The 21,548-nt window shown below is 45.7% G+C and overlaps 1 protein-coding gene across 2 annotated transcripts in view; it reads right to left on the bottom strand.

The window, feature by feature from the left end:
• Positions 1 to 216: 216 nt before the first annotated feature.
• Positions 217 to 21,548, bottom strand: part of LOC138195100 (G patch domain-containing protein 8-like) — a 59,511-nt gene continuing 38,179 nt past the window's right edge. For both annotated transcript variants that reach the window (XM_069144177.1, XM_069144176.1), the window contains 4 exons: positions 19,863 to 19,967; positions 14,358 to 14,494; positions 11,020 to 11,144; positions 217 to 8,637 (listed from right to left, as the gene is read on the bottom strand). In XM_069144177.1, the coding sequence (XP_069000278.1) occupies positions 4,595 to 8,637; positions 11,020 to 11,144; positions 14,358 to 14,494; positions 19,863 to 19,967 (4,410 nt within the window). In that variant the 3' untranslated portion in view covers positions 217 to 4,594. The remainder of the gene's footprint in view (positions 8,638 to 11,019; positions 11,145 to 14,357; positions 14,495 to 19,862; positions 19,968 to 21,548) is intronic.

Raw genomic sequence — 21,548 nt, forward strand, 5'->3', positions numbered from 1 at the left:
TTTTTTTTTTTTTATTCTTCTTGTGGTTTAAATCTCTTTTTCAGTCAAAATATTCGCTGAATAAGCGGCGGACTCTTTTTTGTCTTTTCTTCCTTTATTATTTCACAAGCAAGTGAAATATCATGAAAAGTTATCGATTGACAGACTTTTAATGAAAGCAAGTAAAAAAAAAAAAAAAAAAAAAAAAAAAAAAAATGACAACAAGACGCTGTGATATCAAGTCTAATGGTTTATTTCCATTTTCAGAGCAATGTGTTTTTCTCAACGGGTTTTAACTAGATCTATTATATTAGCAGGGATAATATCAGTGCATATGAGTTTGCTGAAATTAGATTACACAAACAAGGAAAAAGAAAAATCAGCTAAATATTAGTTTATCAGGTCTCAAGACATTTCTCTGACAAAACAGGGTACAACTGCTCTCTGAAGGAAACTCAAGTGTGGCCCTTTTTTTAAATATTTTTTTTATTTAAAAAGCCATTAACTGATGATTAAAGTACATCCAGTATGTACAACAGCTGAACAAGAGGACAAGTCGTTTACTCGCTAAAATAGCATCGGAGTACATGATACAAAAACTGTGCCTCATTCAACTGAGGGGTTCGCTACAAAAATACATCTAATAACAGCTTTTTTTTTTCCGCCTCCTTCTTTAATATACACGCTTTTTTTTTTTATCACAATAATAAATAAAAACCTGCGTTCATAGAGAACATACGGTCTCCACCCCCCCGCCCCCCCTCCACCCTCCTCCCGAAGGACAACAATACGGTTCTGATGTTTTCTTGCACTCGGTGCTGTGAAGAAGAAGAAGAAGAAGAAGAAGAAGTTGCGAGATAGTTTGGGGATGACGCCGCCGGTCATTAGCTGCACGCACATCACCGTTGGGCTGCGTAGTGTCGCCACGGCGACGTGCCCAACACGCCGGCGACCGTCTGGTGAGGAAGCTGCTCACGGATGACTTCTCGGAAAAAGGACAGCAGAGTGGGCAAAAGATGCAAGCCGGAGCTGTGATGAATCAAACCGAGTGTGTCGGAGGTTTCTGGGATCAATAAGGCCGATTTGATATATATTTATATTTATTTATATATATATATATATATATCTTAAAGGCCTCGTCATGATCCGCCCACAAAAAACTGCCCCCTTTGCAGTTGAGTTTTAATGCGTATCGTTATTAGTTTTTTTTTGTTTTGTTTGTGGTTGCAGCCGACGGCGGCGAGAAGCCGGTCGCTGGCCAGATGTTCGACTTCAGAGGAAACGAGAGGAAGAAGCTTGCGAGGAAAAACAACGCTCTTCCCTCCTCGCTCCCCCTTTTTCCATTCACACCTCCGGCGAAGTCGAGGAGGTGCCACGCATGTCGGCGGCGACGCGGCGCGCCCGCGGCGGGGTTAATTGTGACGGATTTCCAGAGATAATGAACTCGCCAATGAAAGAGATTTTGAAGAAGGAAATAAAGGGTCCGCATCTACCTTCTTTTTTATTTTTTTATTCTTGTGTAGCTTTAGCTGTAAACCTTCAAGGCTTTAAAGGGGGAAAAAAAAAAATCCCCCCTGAGGGGGCTGATCGCAGAGAAACACTTTGAACTTCCTCGCGTCTGAATGAAGGGATGTGACTTCAACTCACCGACCACAGAGTGGAAAATCACCTGTCAGACGGCAACCAGCAGCCGCTGAACGACAACAGAGGAGGAGGGACCTTTAATAAAAAAAAAAATAATACAAAAAATGCTTGTTGTGTGATTACCTGACAATCAAAGCAGCCCTCGCATCTCCTGCTGCATGTCACTGAATCACACGCCTCGTGTGTGTGTGTGTGTGTGTGTGTGTGTACGTGTGCGTGTGCGTGTGTGTGACCGGGTGTCACCGCTAAATGTAAAGTTATCCACCACTTTGGGGATGTTTTTATCGCAGTCGCCTCGGCGTGATAAAGGCAGAACAGCGACAGTCTGGAAGCGTCGGGTGAAAAGGTCGCGCGCTAGGAAGTCGGTTCATCAAAATCAAAAGAGAAAAAAAAAAAAAAAAGGCTCATTTCTGAACTGGACATTTCGCTCTGATGTTCGGCAGTCGCACGGCCGCGGAGGAGACACAGGTTTACACGTCTTCCGGCGGCATCAGCAGGCCTGCACTAATAACTGATAGGGAGCAGTGGACGGAAACAAAACAAACGACAAATCAACGTGGTTTTTCTGTCTCGAACTGAAAGCGAAACGAGGAAGCTGGAAAATAACTTCAGGAACAACGCTGTCGACTTGTTGTCGATTTCTTTTATTCAGTTAATCATCGAATAATCGTCTTCAAACGAGCTCGACGTCTTTAAGTGTGCTTGATTTTAAACACTTTCTTGTTGTGTTGATAATAATTAGGTAATTCTTCTAAACCTGGAGTTTGATCAACCGATCGGCTTGTTTGTGAAATCTTTCGTTTCAGATTTAGGAAGTATAAACTGACCTACAGTTCCCCACAGCACCCCTCTGGGTGGAAACCATCAACCGTTCATCTGCTTCATGTACATTTTCAGATACCGAAGATACAAAGATCTTTCTTTGCGCTTGAGGAAACCTTGCGTCGTTATTCTCCTGTTTAACGTCCACATCCTAAAGGAAATTGGGTTTTTCATACTGCGCTGAGATCATTTCGTTAGCATTCAGCTAACTGCTGCCTCCGTACTGAGCCTCCAGTCGTCGATGCTGCATTCACGTCATGTCGGAACCAGAAAATGTCCTATTAGTCCGACCGGCTGGTGTTCACATTATCTCCGCACACTCTGGACGTGTCGTCGCTCCATTACTACGCTCGCCTTTTCAGTGCTTTCACCGATTTAGCATATTTAACACCGTCGGGCTCACAATGGACAGTTTTTTTTTAAACAACTGCTGCAGCAGAACCGGAGATATCATCTCTCTTTATTTTTTGAATTATTATTCCATGCTTTTTTCCCCCCCTCCCTCTGGCGCCTACGTTACCCACAATGCACTTTGACTGCAGATTGCTGCAATAAGACATTTGGGTAGGTCACGCTTGTAGTGGCTGATTTGGCCTCGGGTCTGAATCGGAGACGAGCGACGGGCTACGACGGTCGGGTAACTCCACACGCTCCCATTTTAATTTTTTTAATTTTTATCCATTTCAAAGTTGTAGTTTTCAGCCCCAAACAAGTGACCGGAGGGCAACTCCCCGAGATCTGTAAACAAACTTTGATGTGTAAAATCGGTGGAGTTCCCCTTTAATGTGATGTTTAATTCAGCTGTTCAGGAGGGTTTCGCTCCAGATCTCGTTGAGCGAGGATGAGAAGTCCTCAATTATATCTCATGACATGGAAGTATAATTGTTTTATTAGGTATGAAGTGATTAAATATGAAGTTTTTTTTTACAGAAAGTTAACCAGAGAAATTTTGTTTCATATTTGTTAAAAGATGACGTATTTATTTTAGTATCAACGTGAAGCAGGAAACCCCTCGACTGTGTTTTTAACACGTTAGAAAACCGTCCCTTCGGGGGAATAAAGACTTGCCGAAGTTGCTGCGTTCAAATGGAAGTTGTGAGCTCGTGGTTACAAGTCGGAAAAAAAAAATACCCACTGTTGCTAGGCAACGTGGACAGCGTCTAGAAGCCACAGAGGCTAACAATTTAGCAAGCTAACGGGGGTGATAACGTAAAGCAGGATATGCAAAAGGCACCGAGGGAAAAGATGACGCCGTTGGGAAGGTCAGCATTTTCCTCACATGTAGGCTGTTATCTAAGTTATGAAGACAAACTCCATACGACTAAAATTACAATATATTAGCTGAACATGCAACCAAACATTAACTTCCGTGACCTCTGACCTTTCCGTAAACGTCAGCAAACGACGTCACAACTCGTGAACTCGAGGATTATCGGAAAAATTAGAGTTCAGACCGTCGTGAACACCACAAGAGGGCTGCAGGCGGTAAATACGACCATATTTGGACGCAGCAAAGAGACTTCCTGCCTGTGGACAACCTAAAAAGTCGTGCAGGTCGTCGGCTATTTATGAGCAACGAGCGGCTCAGAGAAATGAAGGAAACGACTGAGGTCGAAGCTCGTTTAGTCGTATCGCAGACCAAAGATGTCTGAGAGTGTAATGTGGGGGAATTTGTCCTTTTTAAAGTCATAAAAATGTCCAACATGCCTCGCGAGCAAAATCATCGGTTTCAAAATGCAAAACAGGAGCGTTGACTGATTTTGAGAAACGAGCCCAGCTGTGTGTCCCCACCGCGATCCCGCTGGCTGCACACCTGAGGCTCATTTTGAGCAGGATTGCGGCTGATGAAGATAATTAGCCATCTTTATTTACCCCCCCCCCCCCCTCCTCCCCCTCGACATGTGAATCAGTGCTGGAGTGTGTTTGGACGGAGCGACGAGGTTGCCCGAGGTTTGGCTTTAAAGAAAGATCGGTTCTGTTTTTCTGCTTAAGCGTTCCTGAAATCGTCCTCCCTCGAGTTTAATCCTCTCTACGAGCATGCAGGCGATGACACACTCAAATCTGCTTTCGCCCGGCTGATAACTTTTTCTGTGGAAAACGGGGGAAATGTACCTTTTTTTTTTTCTTTTTTTTTTCTACGTGAACGTTTTCAGAACAACACCTGTAAGGGTAAAACCGCTGGATGTGGAGGAGGGTACAGAGACGGGTGGTGACTCTGCACCGGGTGAAACGCTGCTGCTAAGGGAAACGGACCGGGGCCGTCCAGGAGAGGGATGGGGGAGGAGGCGTAGAAAGAGGGAGGAGGAGGAGGAGGAGGTGGATTGAGAGCGAGATGAGAGAGATGTGGGGAGAAGGAGGGAAGGAGGTGGGGGTAGGAGGGGACGGGAAGGTGCGACGGAGGCGGGAGAAGCGAGAGGTGATGCTGGATGATGGTGTGGTGGAAGGAGAAGGAGGAAGAGGAGGAGGAGGAGGACGATGGCGGCGGCGGGAGGAGGAGAGGAGCGTGGAGGGCGATGCACGGCGGAGGGAGGCGACGGGCAAAACGAGGCCTCTTCTCCGGGTAGAAATGTTCAAAATCCACCTCCTTCCTCCTCTCCCTTTCCTTCTCCGCCTTCTCCCGCTCCTTCCTCCTCACCCACTCCATCTCCCACTCCTCTTGCTTTTCCTTCACCCTTTTCCTCTCCATCTGTTTCTCCTCCTCCTCCTCCTCCTTTCTCTTGTCCCTCTGAGCAACGTCCTCCCCTTCGCATTCGACAACAGCATTAGCACAGTGATTGCAATCAGCGACACGATCAGCGTCGAGACGACCGCGCCGACCGCCGTCGACGTCCTCGCCGACGCTTCGACGAACACCTTCGCAGGTTTTGTAATCAATCGCGGGATCGGAGAGGTTGTTTGTGTGCGGTTTGGTTTTTATCCGGTCGTGATTAAGCGCGTCGTTGCTTCGGCGGTCGGCGTGCGTGTCGTCGGCGCTACAGGTGAACGAGTCTTTAGGAAGTACGTCCGGCTCGTCGCCCCGGTGAGCGGCGTGAAGCTCCGCCCCTCGTCCGCCGCCGTCACCCAGTGAATCTGCGTTTGGCTGATTGTCTTCGTCGCGTCGGTTGCGGACGGCCGAGTCGTCGGGTTTGTCGACCCCGCGACCCTCGTCCGGTGCGTCGGAGGTGCGACGGTCACCGAGAGCTTTCTCTGTCCACGACCGCAGCTCTTCCTCGCCTGAAGAGGAGCCGACGGCAATCTGTCTGCAGCGATCGGCGGCGCCGTCGCAGCAGCAGTCACCGGGCGTGCCCGTCGCGTTGCGGCTGAACGTTCCCGTCGTCCTGCAAACTGAGAGGCAGTCGGCGGTTTTGTCGTCCGGTAGTGTCCCGTTGCCGCGGAGTCGGAGAGCCTCTGCGTGATCCTGACTACGACGGGCCTCGTCCACGCTGAGGTCGGAGGTCGAACCGACACCGGCTCCTCCGTGTCTCAAAACAGCGGCGGCTCTCCTCGTCTGCCTCCTTCCCCTTTTCCGTTTCTTCCTCGGCGCGGCCGCGTCCTCGGGAGGACTCCACTTCCTCTTGCCGCCCGCCGCCGCCGCCGCTCCCGTCGACATCGCTTCCTTCGAAAGCACGTCGCCGGCGAGGCTCACGCGAGCCGATCCCGTTCTCCGGTCCGTTTGTGCCGAGCAGCGCGGGGTCGCGCCCGAAACGGGATCGCCGCGTCCCGCGGGTATTGTTTGTCTTTGACTGCGCGCTGCTTCTCCGGCGGGAGGCGGCACGAGGCTAATCGCCGGATCGCACGCTGTTTCCCTGTGAGCTTTCGGAACGAGGCAAATTTCCGCCTCGCCTGCTGCGTCTCGACGGGGAAAAGCGACGCCGCTAATCGCCGGGTTGCACACGTTTTCCCCGGCGCCCTGAACGCCTCTTATCTTCCTTGGATTCCTTTGCTCCTCATCTCCCTGTCCTTCCCGCCTCACCGCTTGTGTATTTTTGTGCATCACTCCCGTCTCTCTGTAATTCTGAGCGGGGTCGGCTGTAATTGCGGGACAGCGTGGCGTCTCTATGACAGACCCGGGGACGGGGCTAATCACCGAGTTACATGCTGCACCCCTGCAGAGGAGCTTTCTGAGCCCCCGGCCCCACCCGGAGGCTGATTGCTGGGATTGATGCTGGCTGGCCTCCCTTTTCACCTGCAGACACAGCTGGTTACACCGATTACACCGATTCACTGGAAGATTACTTAATAGCTCTCCTCTCTTCTTGTCATTTGTACCTGCCCTCTCTCGCTCCGTCTGATCTCCTCTTATCCTCCTCTCCTCTCCCTTCATCCTCTTTTCTCTCCCTCCTACCGGCCGATTTGCCGCAAGATTACTTAATAGCTCTTTTTCTCGCCTCTCCTCTTTTGCGGCGCCCTCTCTTTTCAACCTCCCTTCATACATCTGATTCCCACAAAGAGCGCTTATTGTTCTTCGTCCCCTTTCGGAGTCTTTTCTATCCGTATCTTCTCCTCTTTTCCTCCTCCCCCTCTTCCTCATTCCCCTCCTCACCCCTCCTCTCCTCTTCCTCCTCCTCCTCCCTGCTTTCTGAAGGCCGAGCGCCGGTGCACGGTGGCATTCTGCGGAAACAGGATCGGATTTTAAAGCGCTTTCATCGTGGCAGCCGGAGTGATCCGGAACTGCGTCGCTGCCGCCGCAACGGGCAACAGGTTCCATAGGATTTCCTGCCCGTCCTCCTTCATCCTCCTCTTCCCTTTCATCTATCCTCTCCTCCCTTCCTCCCTCCGTATCTTCCTGCCTCTGTTGGCAGTTGGCTTGTTTGATCACAGATGGCTTTATTCTCTCCCTCCCTTCCTCCAGGCCTCCTTTCTTTTCCTCACCCCCTTGCTTGGCCCTGTTGTGCGCTCTGAAGTCGTACAGCAGCGGGTTGACGCTGTAGGAGACGGAGGGCGACGTCTTGGTGTAGCTGACCATCTCCGTCGGCCAGAGAAGGACCCTGCTACCGTCTCGGCTTAGGACGCGACAAAACGGTTCTTTGGGACGAGCGGGGTGCGCCGAGGTCGAGTCTTTCGCCCCGTTTGACGGCGAGGAGTTTGATTCTTTGGGCTGCGTTTGAGCTGAAGAGTCTTTGGTGTCACTTAAAACACCAGCAATTGATTTTCCAGGCTGATTTGTTGCAGGGCAAAGCAGATCCTTCTCTTCTTGGGGCGTCTGATCGCCCACATCAACCTCGTTGCCTCTGCGTACCGAATCCTCTGCCGCAACTGTGCTTACACTGTCAGAAATCTGTCCCAGTAGCCCGCTGTTTAAATAAAAATGAGCTCCAGTCCCACTTTCATTGCCGACTTGGGCTCCAGTCCCATTGTCATTACATAAGGAGATTTGGGCTCCGTTCCCACCGATAACAGAGTCCTCAGCTCCGATCGCATTGCGATTACATAAAGAAACCTGGGCGCCGGTCCCAGAGAGTCCCGCCGGTCCCTTCTCGGTAGACGTGATGGCTGCAGCCTCAGAGTGCCGGGTTGCAGGTTTACCGTCCGCACCGCACTGGTTTCCAGTATCCAAACGATCTACCGCCACAACATCCACGTCTGCAGATGCCGGAGATTTGAGCTGCTGATCGGCGACTTTCTCCCCCAGACTTTTGGCTCTTTCCTCGTGCTTCGCTGACAAACCGGAGCCCTGCCCGGCTTGGATGAAGACGGCCGCTGATTGGTGCAGGAGGACGCAGGTCCTTTTGGGCAGCGAGAAGGACACGGGACGGACTCGGCCGGGGACGGAGGTGCCGCAAACTGCTCTGCTCCTGTTCACACTGACGTCGGTCGTGTTGGCGAAGGCGGCGGCGGCGGCGGAGTTCTTGCTGATGCTGGTCACTATGGTTTTGTTGAAAATGGAGCCATTAGCCGCGCCGTCCGCGGCAGTCGTCGTGATGTTATTGGGCGTAATGGGGTTGCTTAAATAATTATGAGCCCAAGGGATCTTGTTAAAGTGTCTGGTTTTGGTGGCGTCGTTGATACTCGTGTTATCAGTGCTCATCATGTCGCCGGCCGTCAGGTGATTGTAGTCCAGATGGGTTTCGTTGAGGATGCAGGATCCCGCCGCAGCAGTCGAGGTGTTGCTGGCGTCCATTTGGCCGTACGCCCACTGAGCGTTGCCCAGGAGTCGGGTTTCCAGCGCCGGGTCCAGGGGAAGGAAGGGCTGGATCATCGGGGTTTGAGGCTCTAGATGGAGGGGAGAGCAGAAAGGGATTAAAGCAGCTGACACTGGTTACATTTACATGCGAAACATAACAGGATTATCTGCCTAACCTGACTATAAAGAACGGAGTAGGACGGGATACATGTAGAAGAATAGCACTCATTTTTAAGACATCCCATGAACTAAGCTCCTTATGCATTCATTCAGCGCTCTGGCTCTTCACCATTACTCTTTTGTTGCTTTTAACACATCTGAATATGATTTATGGGCGTAGGATGGACTTAAGAAAAACACAAGCACAGAGTTGAATGAGAGGAAAAGAGTGGAAAAAAACCAACAACAAGATTAAAGGGTTTATTTCAACATGTAATATCCATCTTTGTAAAACCACAGAGGAGCACAACATCAGTGTGGTGAATGATTCAGACTATTATTTATTGAGTGAAGGTTTTAGTAAAATGACTTGTACCCTTTAAAAGTAATCCATAATGTGGCTTCTCCTCACTCTAGAAAAACCCTCTTTGTTTAAATGTTTGAGCTTTAGGAGGGGAAGTCTTCAAATGAATTATGACTCTTCCTTTCCTAAATGTGAAAAATGCATTTAGCGCTCGGAAGAAGGTTGAATTTAAATGGAGTTGTCGAAGTTTTCCGTCAGTTTCAACTTTAAAATGAAAAAGGAAAACTTGCAACTGAGATATTTTCATAAAAGACGGGGTGACAATTGATTGTTTCTTTGAAACGGCAGGGACGCTCCATGTTAGGCTTTCTTTATTTCTCAAAAGAGATGCATTTATTTTGCGCTCTAAATTCCACTTGTGACAGACTAAAGGGAGCTGGTATCAGAAATAAATTCAGATGAAATGACGTATTTAACTGGAAAGTATTACCCCAAAACTCATTCTTAGAACTGTTTTCACAGACGAGCTTCTATGTACACTTTCATATGTATGTACACTTCATTTAAATCTGTAAAATCCCACAAAGAAAAAAAATCCAACCTCCACGAAGGTTTTAACGCTCAGATTTCGAGAGGTGTTGATTCATCATTTTGGAGGATGTCGGGCTGTTGAGCTGCACTGCGTTACGCCGAGAGGTGTGTCTATCGGAAAGGTAATACATCACTAAATAAAGTAGAGATAATAAAATGGTATCGTCGTAAAAGTGGCATTAATCACAGGGTTTGGTTCCCACAGTTCCTCCTGTCCACATGTCAGCGTGATCTCGGGCGAGATAACGAACCCCGCATTGTTTCCGACGGCCGTACTGCCGACTTGCACGGCAGCTCGCCGCCATCGATGTGTGAATGTGAGAGGAAAAAGAGGCCAATTTTGAAGCCTGGATGAAAGCGCTATGTAAATGTAACCGTTTTACGCCTGAATCCCAAAACACACCACCTGCATCGGAAACGTAATTGCGTGCCCTCGGTGCCACTCTCCTCCTCTCAAACTGCTATTTTCTTCTTCTTTTTTTTACAGCCATTGGCAGCAGAGTTACGCAAAAGATGCCCGTCGTATGCGCCGTGATGAGGAGGGTTCGAAAAAGGTCACGTGAATTATAGTCTATTTATTTTATTAAAGATATACGCAAAGATACTACAAATCTCAAGGGTTATACACAAGGTGGTCTCGAACTATCGTTATCATTGAATCGTTATATTAACATTGTTTAATTGTTATTTGGCTCTGTGAAATGGTTCAAGTGCGATAGGGCCCACATTGAAATTCCTACACCCCCCCGGGGGTCCCCCGACAGCTTCTTGGCCCCTGACATCGGTCGCCGTGGCGATAGGCAGGCCATTTCACGCAACTAGAAATCCCTTCTCGGAGCTACGAAGCCGAGACCCCGGCAGAGCGTGGAAATGCGATGATAAATGTGGGCGTGACACAACTCGTGATGATAGTTTGTTTTATTCTCCAGTCTCCGGCTTTCCATTCACACGAAGGTCAGCGCTGTCAGGACGGTTTGCAGTTGGTCAAACAGCGGGAATCTGTGCATTCAAGTTCGTCGAACTCTAAAAAGCAACTCCGCTGATCGCTGCAGCTTCATTGGAAACTATTGTTTTTGGTCTGAAATTCTGCTTGTTACAGATGCTACTGTCACGGAGTCCCTACAGCCATATTTCATTCAGTGGATAATTGCCCAGAACCATTTCCTGTTGTCGTGTTATGTACCACATCTTCCCCAAACCACATCTCCTCGTGTGTGTGTGTGTTTTGCATCTTCAGACCATTTCTTTTCCTGTTAGTCTGCTCTCGATAAGGATATTTCCGCGTCTCTGCAGCAGACCACACTCCGTTTAATCCCTCAATATCCAGACTGATACCCTCATCACCAAAACCAAACACACACTCATAAACTATTTAAGCCGCCGAGTACGCGCCTTTTAAGTGGATAAGAGATCTTACTTGTTCCCAGTGTGGCGCTGCTCGGATGGATGCCGGCCCAGTTCTGCACAAAGTCCGGCCTGGACTCATCTGCCGGGTCGACCGCCACGGTGGTGGACCGGAACATGGGACCAGAACCCGGAGCGCTGATGAGGACAGGGAAGGAGAAAGATGACAAAAAGTTAAAACACCAAGAGGACGAAAGGAAAGAAAGAAGAGGAAATGAGACGGGAAGAGAGAAGTGATAGAAGAGCGATTAGAAATTAAAGAAAACATACAAGAGAGGAGACGGGAGAGGTGGAAAGGACGAAAGGAAAGGACGAAAGGACGAAAGGAAAGATAAAAAGGAATTAACAAGAAAGGATAAAAAGAAGAAAATGACAGAGAAGACACATGAAACCAAGGCGAGAGGACGAGAGGAAAGACGAGGACGAAACAAAACATTAAATTGGGGAGAAGAGGAGAAAAACACCAGACAAGAAGAACAGACGAATTAAGAGAGAAAGTCGAAGAGGAGAAAAGGACGAAATGAAAAGAAACAAATGAAAATCTGGGGGAACAAACGAGAGGATACAAATTGTTTTTAGAAAGAGTAAACAAGTGAAGAGGAAACAAGAAGACGAGCGTTCGAGGAGGACAAGGAGGAGAGCAGAGCTGAAATCCAGCTTAAAATCAATTTGGCCACGCTTCTCCTCTCGCTGCCTTTTGTTGCCAGGAGCCAAACTGCATTGTTGCAAATCTGAAAATGGCAATGACAGCCGATACTGATACGCCGCTTGCAGTGCGAGCGGGCGGGTTCGACCCCCACAGCGCGATCGGTCTCCGGCGCTTCGCCGTCGAGCGGCAAACAGATCCCCGCAAAAGCACGCCGCGAGATGCTTTTATCGGTTGCCGTGCCAACGCTTATTGTAACCAAGGAGCTAGTTAGTAATCTCCCTTTTCCCGTTTTATTTTTACTCACGCGGAGCTCTGTGAAATAAACGTCAGTTCATGAAGTTTTTTTTTTTTTTTTTTTTTTTTCTTTAAGTCGTAGATAACTCTTCATGCACGGATTTCAAAAGTCTCGGGCGTTTGATCGTGTCTTCGGGGACTATTTTTCTGGCGGAGAGCTACGTTGTCTTCGTGTGGGCGTCCTCAGGTTGCGACTTGCAGCTTTGAGATCCCAATTGTGCATTCATGTGATATCGTACATGTATTTTGAGAAACCAATTTCTCTGTTTCTTTTTTTGGTAGCTCGCCAGATGACCCCTCCTCATAACATGTTTGTGGCCAAAATCCGCGACGTCTGTTTCTGGACCTCTCGGTTTGTTTATCGTTTGTCTTGCAGGAAATGTTTTTTTTTTTTTTTTTATAAACACAAATCACGTGAGCTGTTTGGCAGCCCACTTGAAAGTCCCAGATGTCGGCGCTTCCCACCAGCACATACACACACAGAAATGTCGATTTTTTTTTTTTTTCAGCAATTTCGACACAGCTGTAAAGTAGGAACATCTCACATGGGCGGATTATGAAACACTGGGGGCCTCGGCGCAGACGTGTAAAAGGCCCCTCCTTCTACATATGAGCGGGAGCCCCCCCTTAGTTAAAAGCATCTTTTTGTGGTCATTTTGTGGTACTTTGTCTTCTTTTTATGGTTGTTTCATATCTTTTTGTCTTTTCTGGGTTGTTTTCAATCATTTTTTAGTCACTTTACACAAATTTTTGCATGTTTTGCAGTTGTTTTACTTTTTTTTTTTAATTTGTTTTTATTTGGGGTGTTTCACATTTCTTTTTACACTATTTTGTGGTAATTCTGGTTCTTTGTATGTTTTGGATTCATTTCTCACAAATTTGACATTACTGTTGTGGGCCTTCTGCTTGTTTTTATAGTTGTTTCACATCTCTTTGCACCATTATTTGATCATTTGCATCTTTTGTAGTTGCTTTGTATGTTTTGAGGTAATTCTGGGTAATTTATAATTTTTTTTTACATCTTGCAGTTGTTTTGTATGTTTTTGTGGTTGTTTACATCTTTTTTTGTGGTTGTTTCGTTGCGGACATTTTCTGGTTGTTCAGTATGTTTTGTGGTAATTTGGAGTCATTTATCACATTGACTTTAAGCCTCCTTGCAGTTGTTTTAACACTTTTTGTGATCATTTTGCATCTGTTTCTGGTCCTTTTGTGTTTGTTTATGGTTGTTTTGCCTTTTTGCAATTGTTTGATTGCCTTTCCATCAAAGCAAATTGCCAATAACTTCAAACTGAGGCTCTGACCCAGGGGCCCCTTGACCCTCTGGGCTCGGGGCCAATGCCTCATGAACCCTTTAAATAATCCATCCTTGGCTGTAAGTAAAACACGTATTGATGGCTGAATTCCATTTAGCTGCTTTAGTTTCAGCTTCCTGTTATGAGCGTTGTACGGAGGTTTCTTGTCTCTAACTTTGTCTCCTGTTTGGTTCTGAGAAGGAAACGTACTGTTTTTCTCCAACTTTTTTTTGGTGCTAAAACCAAATGGAAATGACACTGATGAAAGCAGAGAGAATAAACAAAACCTTTGCAGGTCATAAAACCAAAAATAATGAGCTGAATGACGTTATAATGTTCCGTAGAGCTGTAGTCAGGTGATGAGCATCTTTGGGTTTGATCCTTTAGGAGTGACCGCTCACATTGCAAACAGTCCTTCAATCCCATCAACATTTCAACAGTTAAAATGATTTAATTTTATGTCAAGTTGCACAAAATATAAGTCATGCAACATAAACTTCTTCTAGAGTGGCTGCTTATTTCACCACACATATAATAAATGGGAGAAAACCAAGTGGCAGCCAGCAGTGATGTCACCCGTCGGTTTGTGAACGTTATGAAGCCTCGAATTCAGATTTTGGCCGGCGCCATCTTGCTAGTTCGGAGCGGTTTGGAGCAGGAAGTGACCATATTTGGACAAGCTGGGGGGAGGAGCCAGCAGTGGATCTGACTGATCTGATGGGAAACCTGACTATACTACGTCCCGCCCACTGATAGCTGTAACCTGACTCAAAAAGACACGCCCCCAAAAACAGGTCTTCTTGAATCTTCTTTTCTCATGAATGAGGGATTATTTTCAGATGGACCTCCAGAAAACTAATAAGAAGGAGTGACTTTAGCTAACAACACCGAGATAACTGATGGACACATTTTATTCACTTTGGATTTGATGAGAGAAGTTGAATGGGAGTCTATGGAGCCGGAGGCTTTTTGGAGCTGACCTCTAGTGGCACTCGCTGGTATTGCAGCTGAAGACACTTCCGCATCAGCCTCATTTTTCAGACTCTGAAATAACGTCCACTTTTATATACGGTCTACAAGTTAAAACAACAAGAGGAAGTGTCGGCCGTCACTCACCACGCTCCCGTCCTCCTCTCCTCATGCTGATGGAGTCTCCTCAGCGCTCGCTCCTCTCTCCTCTCCTCCCTGCGCCTCCTCTGCCTCCTGCAGGCCAGCGCTCGGTAAAACTCTCTCTGCTTCAGCTCCTTCAGGCGCTGGACGACAAAAGCAGAGAGGCATCACCATTAGTGGTGGAAGCAGGAGTGTTATTTTAACAAGGAGGTGGAAGACGTTTTGTTTCTGAGTGTGTGTGTGTGTGTGTGTGTGTGTGTGTGTGTGTGTGTGTGTGTGTGTGTGTGTGTGCGGGAGTTCATCCGTCAACTCTGCAATTCTTTATCTGCTCTGTGTGTGAGTATAAAGTTGTGTGTTTGTGATTATATGTACTTGCTAAGCCGGCCTGTGTCAGCTCCAGTACAGTCCAGACCAGCTTAATTCACTTACTGAGCTCTGTTTGCAAGCTGTCTGCAAGCCGGAGATACTAACACACTGGGTGTGTTTGTGTGGCACAAATGATAATAATAATGATAATAATACACCAGTGGGCTCACATCACTGACAGACAGAAGACAAAAGACAGACAGACAGCGAGGCGGGCAGAGAAAAACCGACAAATGGATAAGCAGACCGAAATAGACAGACGGATGAAACACGGGCCGACAGACAGACAGACAGACAGACAGACAGACAGACAGGCAGGTACAACCACAGAGGGACAAAGAGACAGGCTGGGAGACAGATGCTGTGGGGTTTGTTAGAGCTATGCAGCCTCTGCATTTCGTGGAAGGTGGATATATATACGGCGTGACAAACTGACAGGAAAGCTCACCGTAATCTGAGGCAACATCACCGCAAACCACAACCTAAAAAAATAGCCACGGAGGTGAAGCAACACCTTTACAATACCTTCAAAAAAATATATTATAATCTTCTTTATGTTGTTTACATCATTAAACCGACACCGTGACCAATAATTCATGAGAAAATGTCGCACATAATGTAACATTAGTGACACAACAGCTACCTCATTTTCAGGAAGGTCTTTAAATGTCATTTTAACATGTTTTTTTTGTGTGTAATTGATTGATTACATGAACTCTGACACGGATCTCTTTAGTATATTTAGATGGTTTCTTCTATTTCTGTTAGTAAAGTAAAGAGTCTCTATTTAAATATAATGTTCTGCCAAACTAAACCACATTTGTCAGATTTTATCAGCTGATATTGTCCTATCGCAGATATATCAGTATCTATGTATAGGTTGTCCGATATGAAAACGTTATTTTTACACAACATAACGCAGAAAAAAACAGACCCAGATTGTTTTCTGTTGCGACGATTAATCGATGTCCCTTGTAGACCTAAAATGCAAATTATTGCTCAACGCTGCGATTTACTGATGTTCCCTAAACGCCTCACATGCTGTCGTTAGACCAGGGTTGGGCAAACTACGGCCCGCGGACCACATCCGGCCTGTTGGTCTTTTTAATCCGGCCCACCGAAGATTGGTACAGAATTGCCCAAATCAAATCATATCATAATTACGACTGCATTCATTTGACCTTGTCCTGTAATACCTGGCGGTCCACCAGGTGGCGCACTAGGCGCAGTGACACATTGACTTGATTTTGCGGAGGCCGGGCTGCTCTCTGTTGTTACTCTGCTGCTGCTCTGAACACATCTGCAACAATGAACGGGCCAAAGAAAAGAAAAGTCGACAGCGAGCGCCGAGTGTTTAATAAGGAACGGACAACTAAATACTTTTTCACTGAAGTCCGGTCGAAGGCTGTGTGTCTTATTTACCAAGAAACCGTTTCGGTTTTAAAGGAATACAACATCAGACGTCACTTTTCCACCGAGCATGCTCATTGCGCGAACAACCAGTCAACGCGGGAACGGACGGCGACCGCTCGGAGGTCGGCAGATCGTTTGCAGGATCAAGCCTTTCTCCGAAGGGGAGTTTGTCAAAGAGTGCTGGTAGAGACAGCAGGTGTCTGGTGTCCTGAGAGAAGAACACGGTAGAAAACATGAGCTCATCACGCAGGACAGCGACGAAGACTTGGCCAGCAGGCGAAACAAAAAAGCGGAGTCATTTCCATGATATTTCTTGGCACTGGATGAAAGTGATGACATAAAGGACACCGCTCAGCTTTTAATGTTTATCAGAGGGATTCATGACAATTTTGAGATAACGGAGGAGTTTTTGTCCGTGGAACCCCTGAAGGGGACACCGTCTTCAAGGAGAAGTTCAACTCTCTTAAACCGGATGAGTTTCATGCTTCATTAAAGCAGCCAAATGTCCAAACATCCAGAAGATGTCCCAGAAGATGCTGGTGTTGTTTGTCTCTACTGTGTGTGAACAGACTTTTAGTGTGATGAACACCAACAAAGCACCTCACAGATCCCAGTTGAGTGATGAACACCTCAGATCTGTTCTGAGAACACAACAAAACTAACACCAGACTTCGATGCTCTGACAGAGAAGGTGATCAACAACACTGTTCCCACTAAAAGTGAATGGAAGTATGAACACCGTGATGCCTTTGTTATGTTTCTGTTTGATATGTATGCATCTGGTGCTGGCCCGGCCCGTCTGTCAAATTTTAAAAGTCAATGTGGCCCCTGAGCCAAAAAGTTTGCCCGCCCCTGCGTTAGACGCTCAATCTGAGAACGTGGCCAAGAAATGAGTCTGAAATAAGTTGAAACCAAGTTATTTTGTTCACGTCCAAGTAGAAGTTTGTTCACAGATGCGGATGAGATTTAAAGCTGTAAAGTTAGGGTGTCGACGTCGCTTAGGTATCAAAAATTATGACTGAATGACGAGGCAGTTTTCATACTTGGTATCGAAACAGTTCGGTCGGTGCCATAAAACTATCAAAGTTTGGTACCCGGCTCTTTCCGAGTCTGTTTCAGGGGCCTCTGATGCATTCGGCCCCCGAGGCTGCGCTCCATTATCTGAAGTCGCATTTCGGAAAGTGTTTTTCCTCCTCGTTGATACTCTTATGTCGTAAAAACGTCACCAACCAGGTGAAGTGATGATAAATTTCCTACTGATGATGCTAAAAGCAAAAACTCGACACACTGCGAACACAATAAACGCTCAGTTTTTTGTTTTGTGTGTTTCCACCATTCAGACTGCAGATTGTAAGCGTGTTTCGATTGTGAAGCTTTTTACTAAAGCACATTGGACTTAAAATGAACTGTGGCTTTGAGGCTGAAGAGCCACAGAGAGTCGGAGCAAAGTGTTTACACCAGGAGATAGAGATCATCTGGTGTGGATGTGGATTTTCTCTCAGTTCAGAGTCTGTTGTTTTTAAGCCTCATAAGCTTTTGTTTCCTTTCAGCTCCACGGTGCTGCAGTAACGGAACTAACACAACAAATTGCACGTCACCTTCCTCCCACTTACAGATCTCGCGGTTTAAATTATATATTCAATCGGGGAAGCATACAGCCTCTTTAAGCATAATGATGAGGCATTAAACGGGGTCATATTTTTTTCCCGGGCTGACTCGTTGCATCCGTCACAGCAAGCACACATCAGGTTGCCGGTGACGTCGCCTCGCCGCTTAATTTTAGGAAAGAAGACGGGACCGTGACCGACCGTGAACCAAAAGACGGGGCGGCTTAGCGCGTCGCCGGCTGGAGAATATTACTGCTGGAAAATCCATTTCCTGCAAGTGTTGCAGTCTCCAACAATATGCCCCTAAATGCTCGGCATCCTCAAGTAAACCTAATAACTCTGACACACGGCTAACTGTGAAAAATATTATGGCTCTTTCATCGCTTTGCAAGTGAACAAATGATAATTGCAGCAAATACATTCCTCCCAGCGCCTATAATTTTGTAAACAGCTGCAAGTTCTCAGAGTCGCCCTCCTCCTCCTCCTCCTCCTCCTCATCCCACTATGAAAGTACAAACTCCTTTTACACTAAAAGAGAAAACATGATGAGAGAAAGAGGAGCGTTGCAGCAATGCGATGAGTCCCCACATGTTTTAGGTAAGCAGGGTGCATTATTGATAACATGTGTGTTACTATTTAATCGGAGCAAGCTGTGCTATTGATTTGAAGCTAAAACTAATCTACAAGTTTTGCTCCAGAAAGCAAAATCACCATGAATCCCAGCAATCAATATTTATATTGAGAGAATCATATGCTTATACACATATGAAGTCAAGCTGATTACAGCAGCGTGTTTCTATACACAAAAGACATTTGAAAACATTGATTCATGTTCTTTTTCCTTTTTATTGATTTTATTCCCTCTTTCTCAAGTAAGCATGGACTGTAGATGAAATGCATGAAATCTTTTCCTTTAAATATCAATAAAGTATAAACTATATCATATAAAATCCTCATACATTATCTGGAACATCAGTCTTTCATTTAAAAAAGAAGAAGATGGGAATATTTGTTTTTTCAAATCCAACAAATTGGATATCTGACTGATAATAATCCTGTTGCTGCAAAACTCATTATTTAAAAAAAATCCAATATTGCCATAAAGCAGTTCTACTTATTGATTTGCAGCGTCAACAGTGATCTAACACATCGAGAGATGTTAAAGAGATAGTTATTATAGCAGAGGCTCTTCTGTTGTTTTATGGTCGGTGCTGGTTGTTTGGCTACGATTCATTTAATTCGCCACCGTTTTCATTTTGCTGCTGCGTTTCTTACTATATACCAAAATATATATATATATAACTTCAGTCCCGTAAGACTCAAGCAAACCAACTGAAATAATTTTTTTCAGCACGATGTGGACAATTTGCAGCCACATATTGTATATTATTTAAAAGTGAATTAATAAAAGCACCAGTGGTGACAAAAACATGTGTACCTCAGGTGCTGATAATCATTTAGTGACATAACTTAGTTACTGATGAGGGTTACAGCTTGATCCTGATGTACATCATTGTGCTCCATTTGTGTGCAACAGGAACAGCTTCTGAACTTTTTGTACTGAATGAGTGTTTTTCCAGTCGCTCAATACTGGAGAGGAGCAAAAAAAAAGAAAACCCCCAAAAACTGGGCTAATTACTTTACTATAAATTACTCAGCACAACTCAGTCAAAGGCGGTTTTAAACAACTTCAATACTTCTCTCTCAACATTTTCTGTTCATCATATATAGAAATTAAAAAACAAAACAAGACATGGTTTAAAAGCAGCCGATATATTTAATATCCATCAACACTTGCCATCACGTTATGATATTCCATCAGTAAGCAACGCGACAGCCCGGCGCTGCCGTGTCAATACGTCCACGCGTCCTAAAAATCAATCAGGTGAAGTGCTCCGGTTTTCACTCGGCGCGGTCACGAGAATGGATATCGTTATGTGTTGGTGGGATTTGGTCGACCGCAGTGTGTGCGTTGTGTCGTGTATCTGAAACCAGAGTCGAGTGCTCGTCGGGGGCGCCGGGGATGTAATAAATCCGTGACCTTGGTTCAGGAGGGTTTAAGGTGCTGTGCGGCGGGATAAAGCCCCGACCTCTGGGTGCCTTGTTAAGGGGCCGACCGACTCACCTGCTTGTGGTGATGGTCGTAGGAGTTGATGTGGTTGTCGTACTGCTGGTGCCTCACGTACTGCTTATCGCACAGCTCGCAGTAAAACCTGGACTCCCCGTCCTCCTGCAGACAGACGGAAGAAAGACAGAAGTGAAGGTCTCCATATGAAAAATTTGATATATATATATTCGTGTTGTGTGTCTTTGTGGTGATCTCGAGAGTCACTGTACCGTTAACAAGATTTATGGCTCTTCATTTTCAGTTCATAATGATCTTTTTACTGAAGAAATACTGCTTTTTCTTTTTCAAACAAAAGTAGAAGTTCCTTATTTAAAAAATATGAACCTCTTAGCGTTCACCTTTTTTCTTTTCTTTTTTTACTCTAAAAGACTGAAAAGATTGGAAACATTTTGTTCTTTGGACTCTTTAGGTGAAAATAGTGTGCAGCACATAGTTATTCAAAAAGTGTGATCCTCTATCTCGACCCGAAATCCCTTCATGAATATGTGTCTGGCCTCGCTTCATTGAGGATTGTCGCCAGTCATCGCCTCCCAATGGGCGTAGACCTCAGCAGCCCATAAACCAATCAGCATCGACCACCATATGAGGTATGTTGTATCCTCGTAACTCATCAAGCTTGAAACAATAAAGCTTCAATTCCTCAAAATGTGCTAAAATTGCAGTTCTCGCTCTACCGCCGTTGTTGGAAATACATTTAAAAACAAAATACTTGACTTCACCATCAGCCGTACTTAGCCACGCCCACTGTTACCTGATTGGTCCTCCCTTCGGCGTGGCCGAGCAAACCTTAGAGTTTAGTGGTTATACTCCTGTACGTCTACTAATTATATTTTTACCACTTTTATGTTAGAATTGAAACACTATCTTTGCTGTCCACACAACAACAACAACAGCATTAATTAGATATCTGAATGAAGACCAGAAAAGAAAACTGTAACTTATCTTCCTTTGGAAAAGAAAAGAACCCTTTTTCGATATGTTTTTCATCGTAAAGTAAAAACTCAAAACACTCAACCTGGTGTTGATTCGATAAATGATCTCACAAAACAGTTCACAGTCCTTCGGGTTAGGAAAATAAAGATAAAATGCGACTTGCGACTTATCAGATAAAGACTGAAAAGTACCTTTCACATCTTGTTAGCGTGATTATAAATCACAACTTTGGTCGTAAAAGCGAAATGAAAACTAAATGTGAGCGTGGAAAAAGTTGAGGTTCGGTTGGTGAATTACAGTCAGAGCCGGTATACGTTGTAAAATGTGTTTATGGGGATGTAAATTCATCATACTCAAGCTTTTAATTTGTTACCTGTCATATAGCATGTGTATGTGTATATATATATATATGTGTGTGTGTGTGTGTGTGTGTGTGTGTGTGTGTTCATGGCAGAGGTTGTCATGTGGAGTGATGCTGTCTCTATTGCTTCCGATGGCTAATGGGCCCTTCAATCACATCTATTGATCAGCAATCTGAGTGTCTGAGTGAAAACACACACACACACACACACACACACACACACACACACACACACACACAAAAAGACACATAAAGACACACACGCACAAGCAAACTAAACTAACACACACATTTCTGCAAACCCTCGTACATCCACGACTTTTAATAAATCAGCGTGTCTTAAGCCCATATAGACATTCACAGATGTAGTAATGCAGGATTTTACACAC

This window comes from Embiotoca jacksoni, unplaced genomic scaffold (genome assembly GCF_022577435.1).
Source record: "Embiotoca jacksoni isolate LCO1_2020_lvr unplaced genomic scaffold, fEmbJac1.0.p SCAF_12, whole genome shotgun sequence".
Classification (NCBI taxonomy): domain Eukaryota; kingdom Metazoa; phylum Chordata; class Actinopteri; family Embiotocidae; genus Embiotoca; species Embiotoca jacksoni.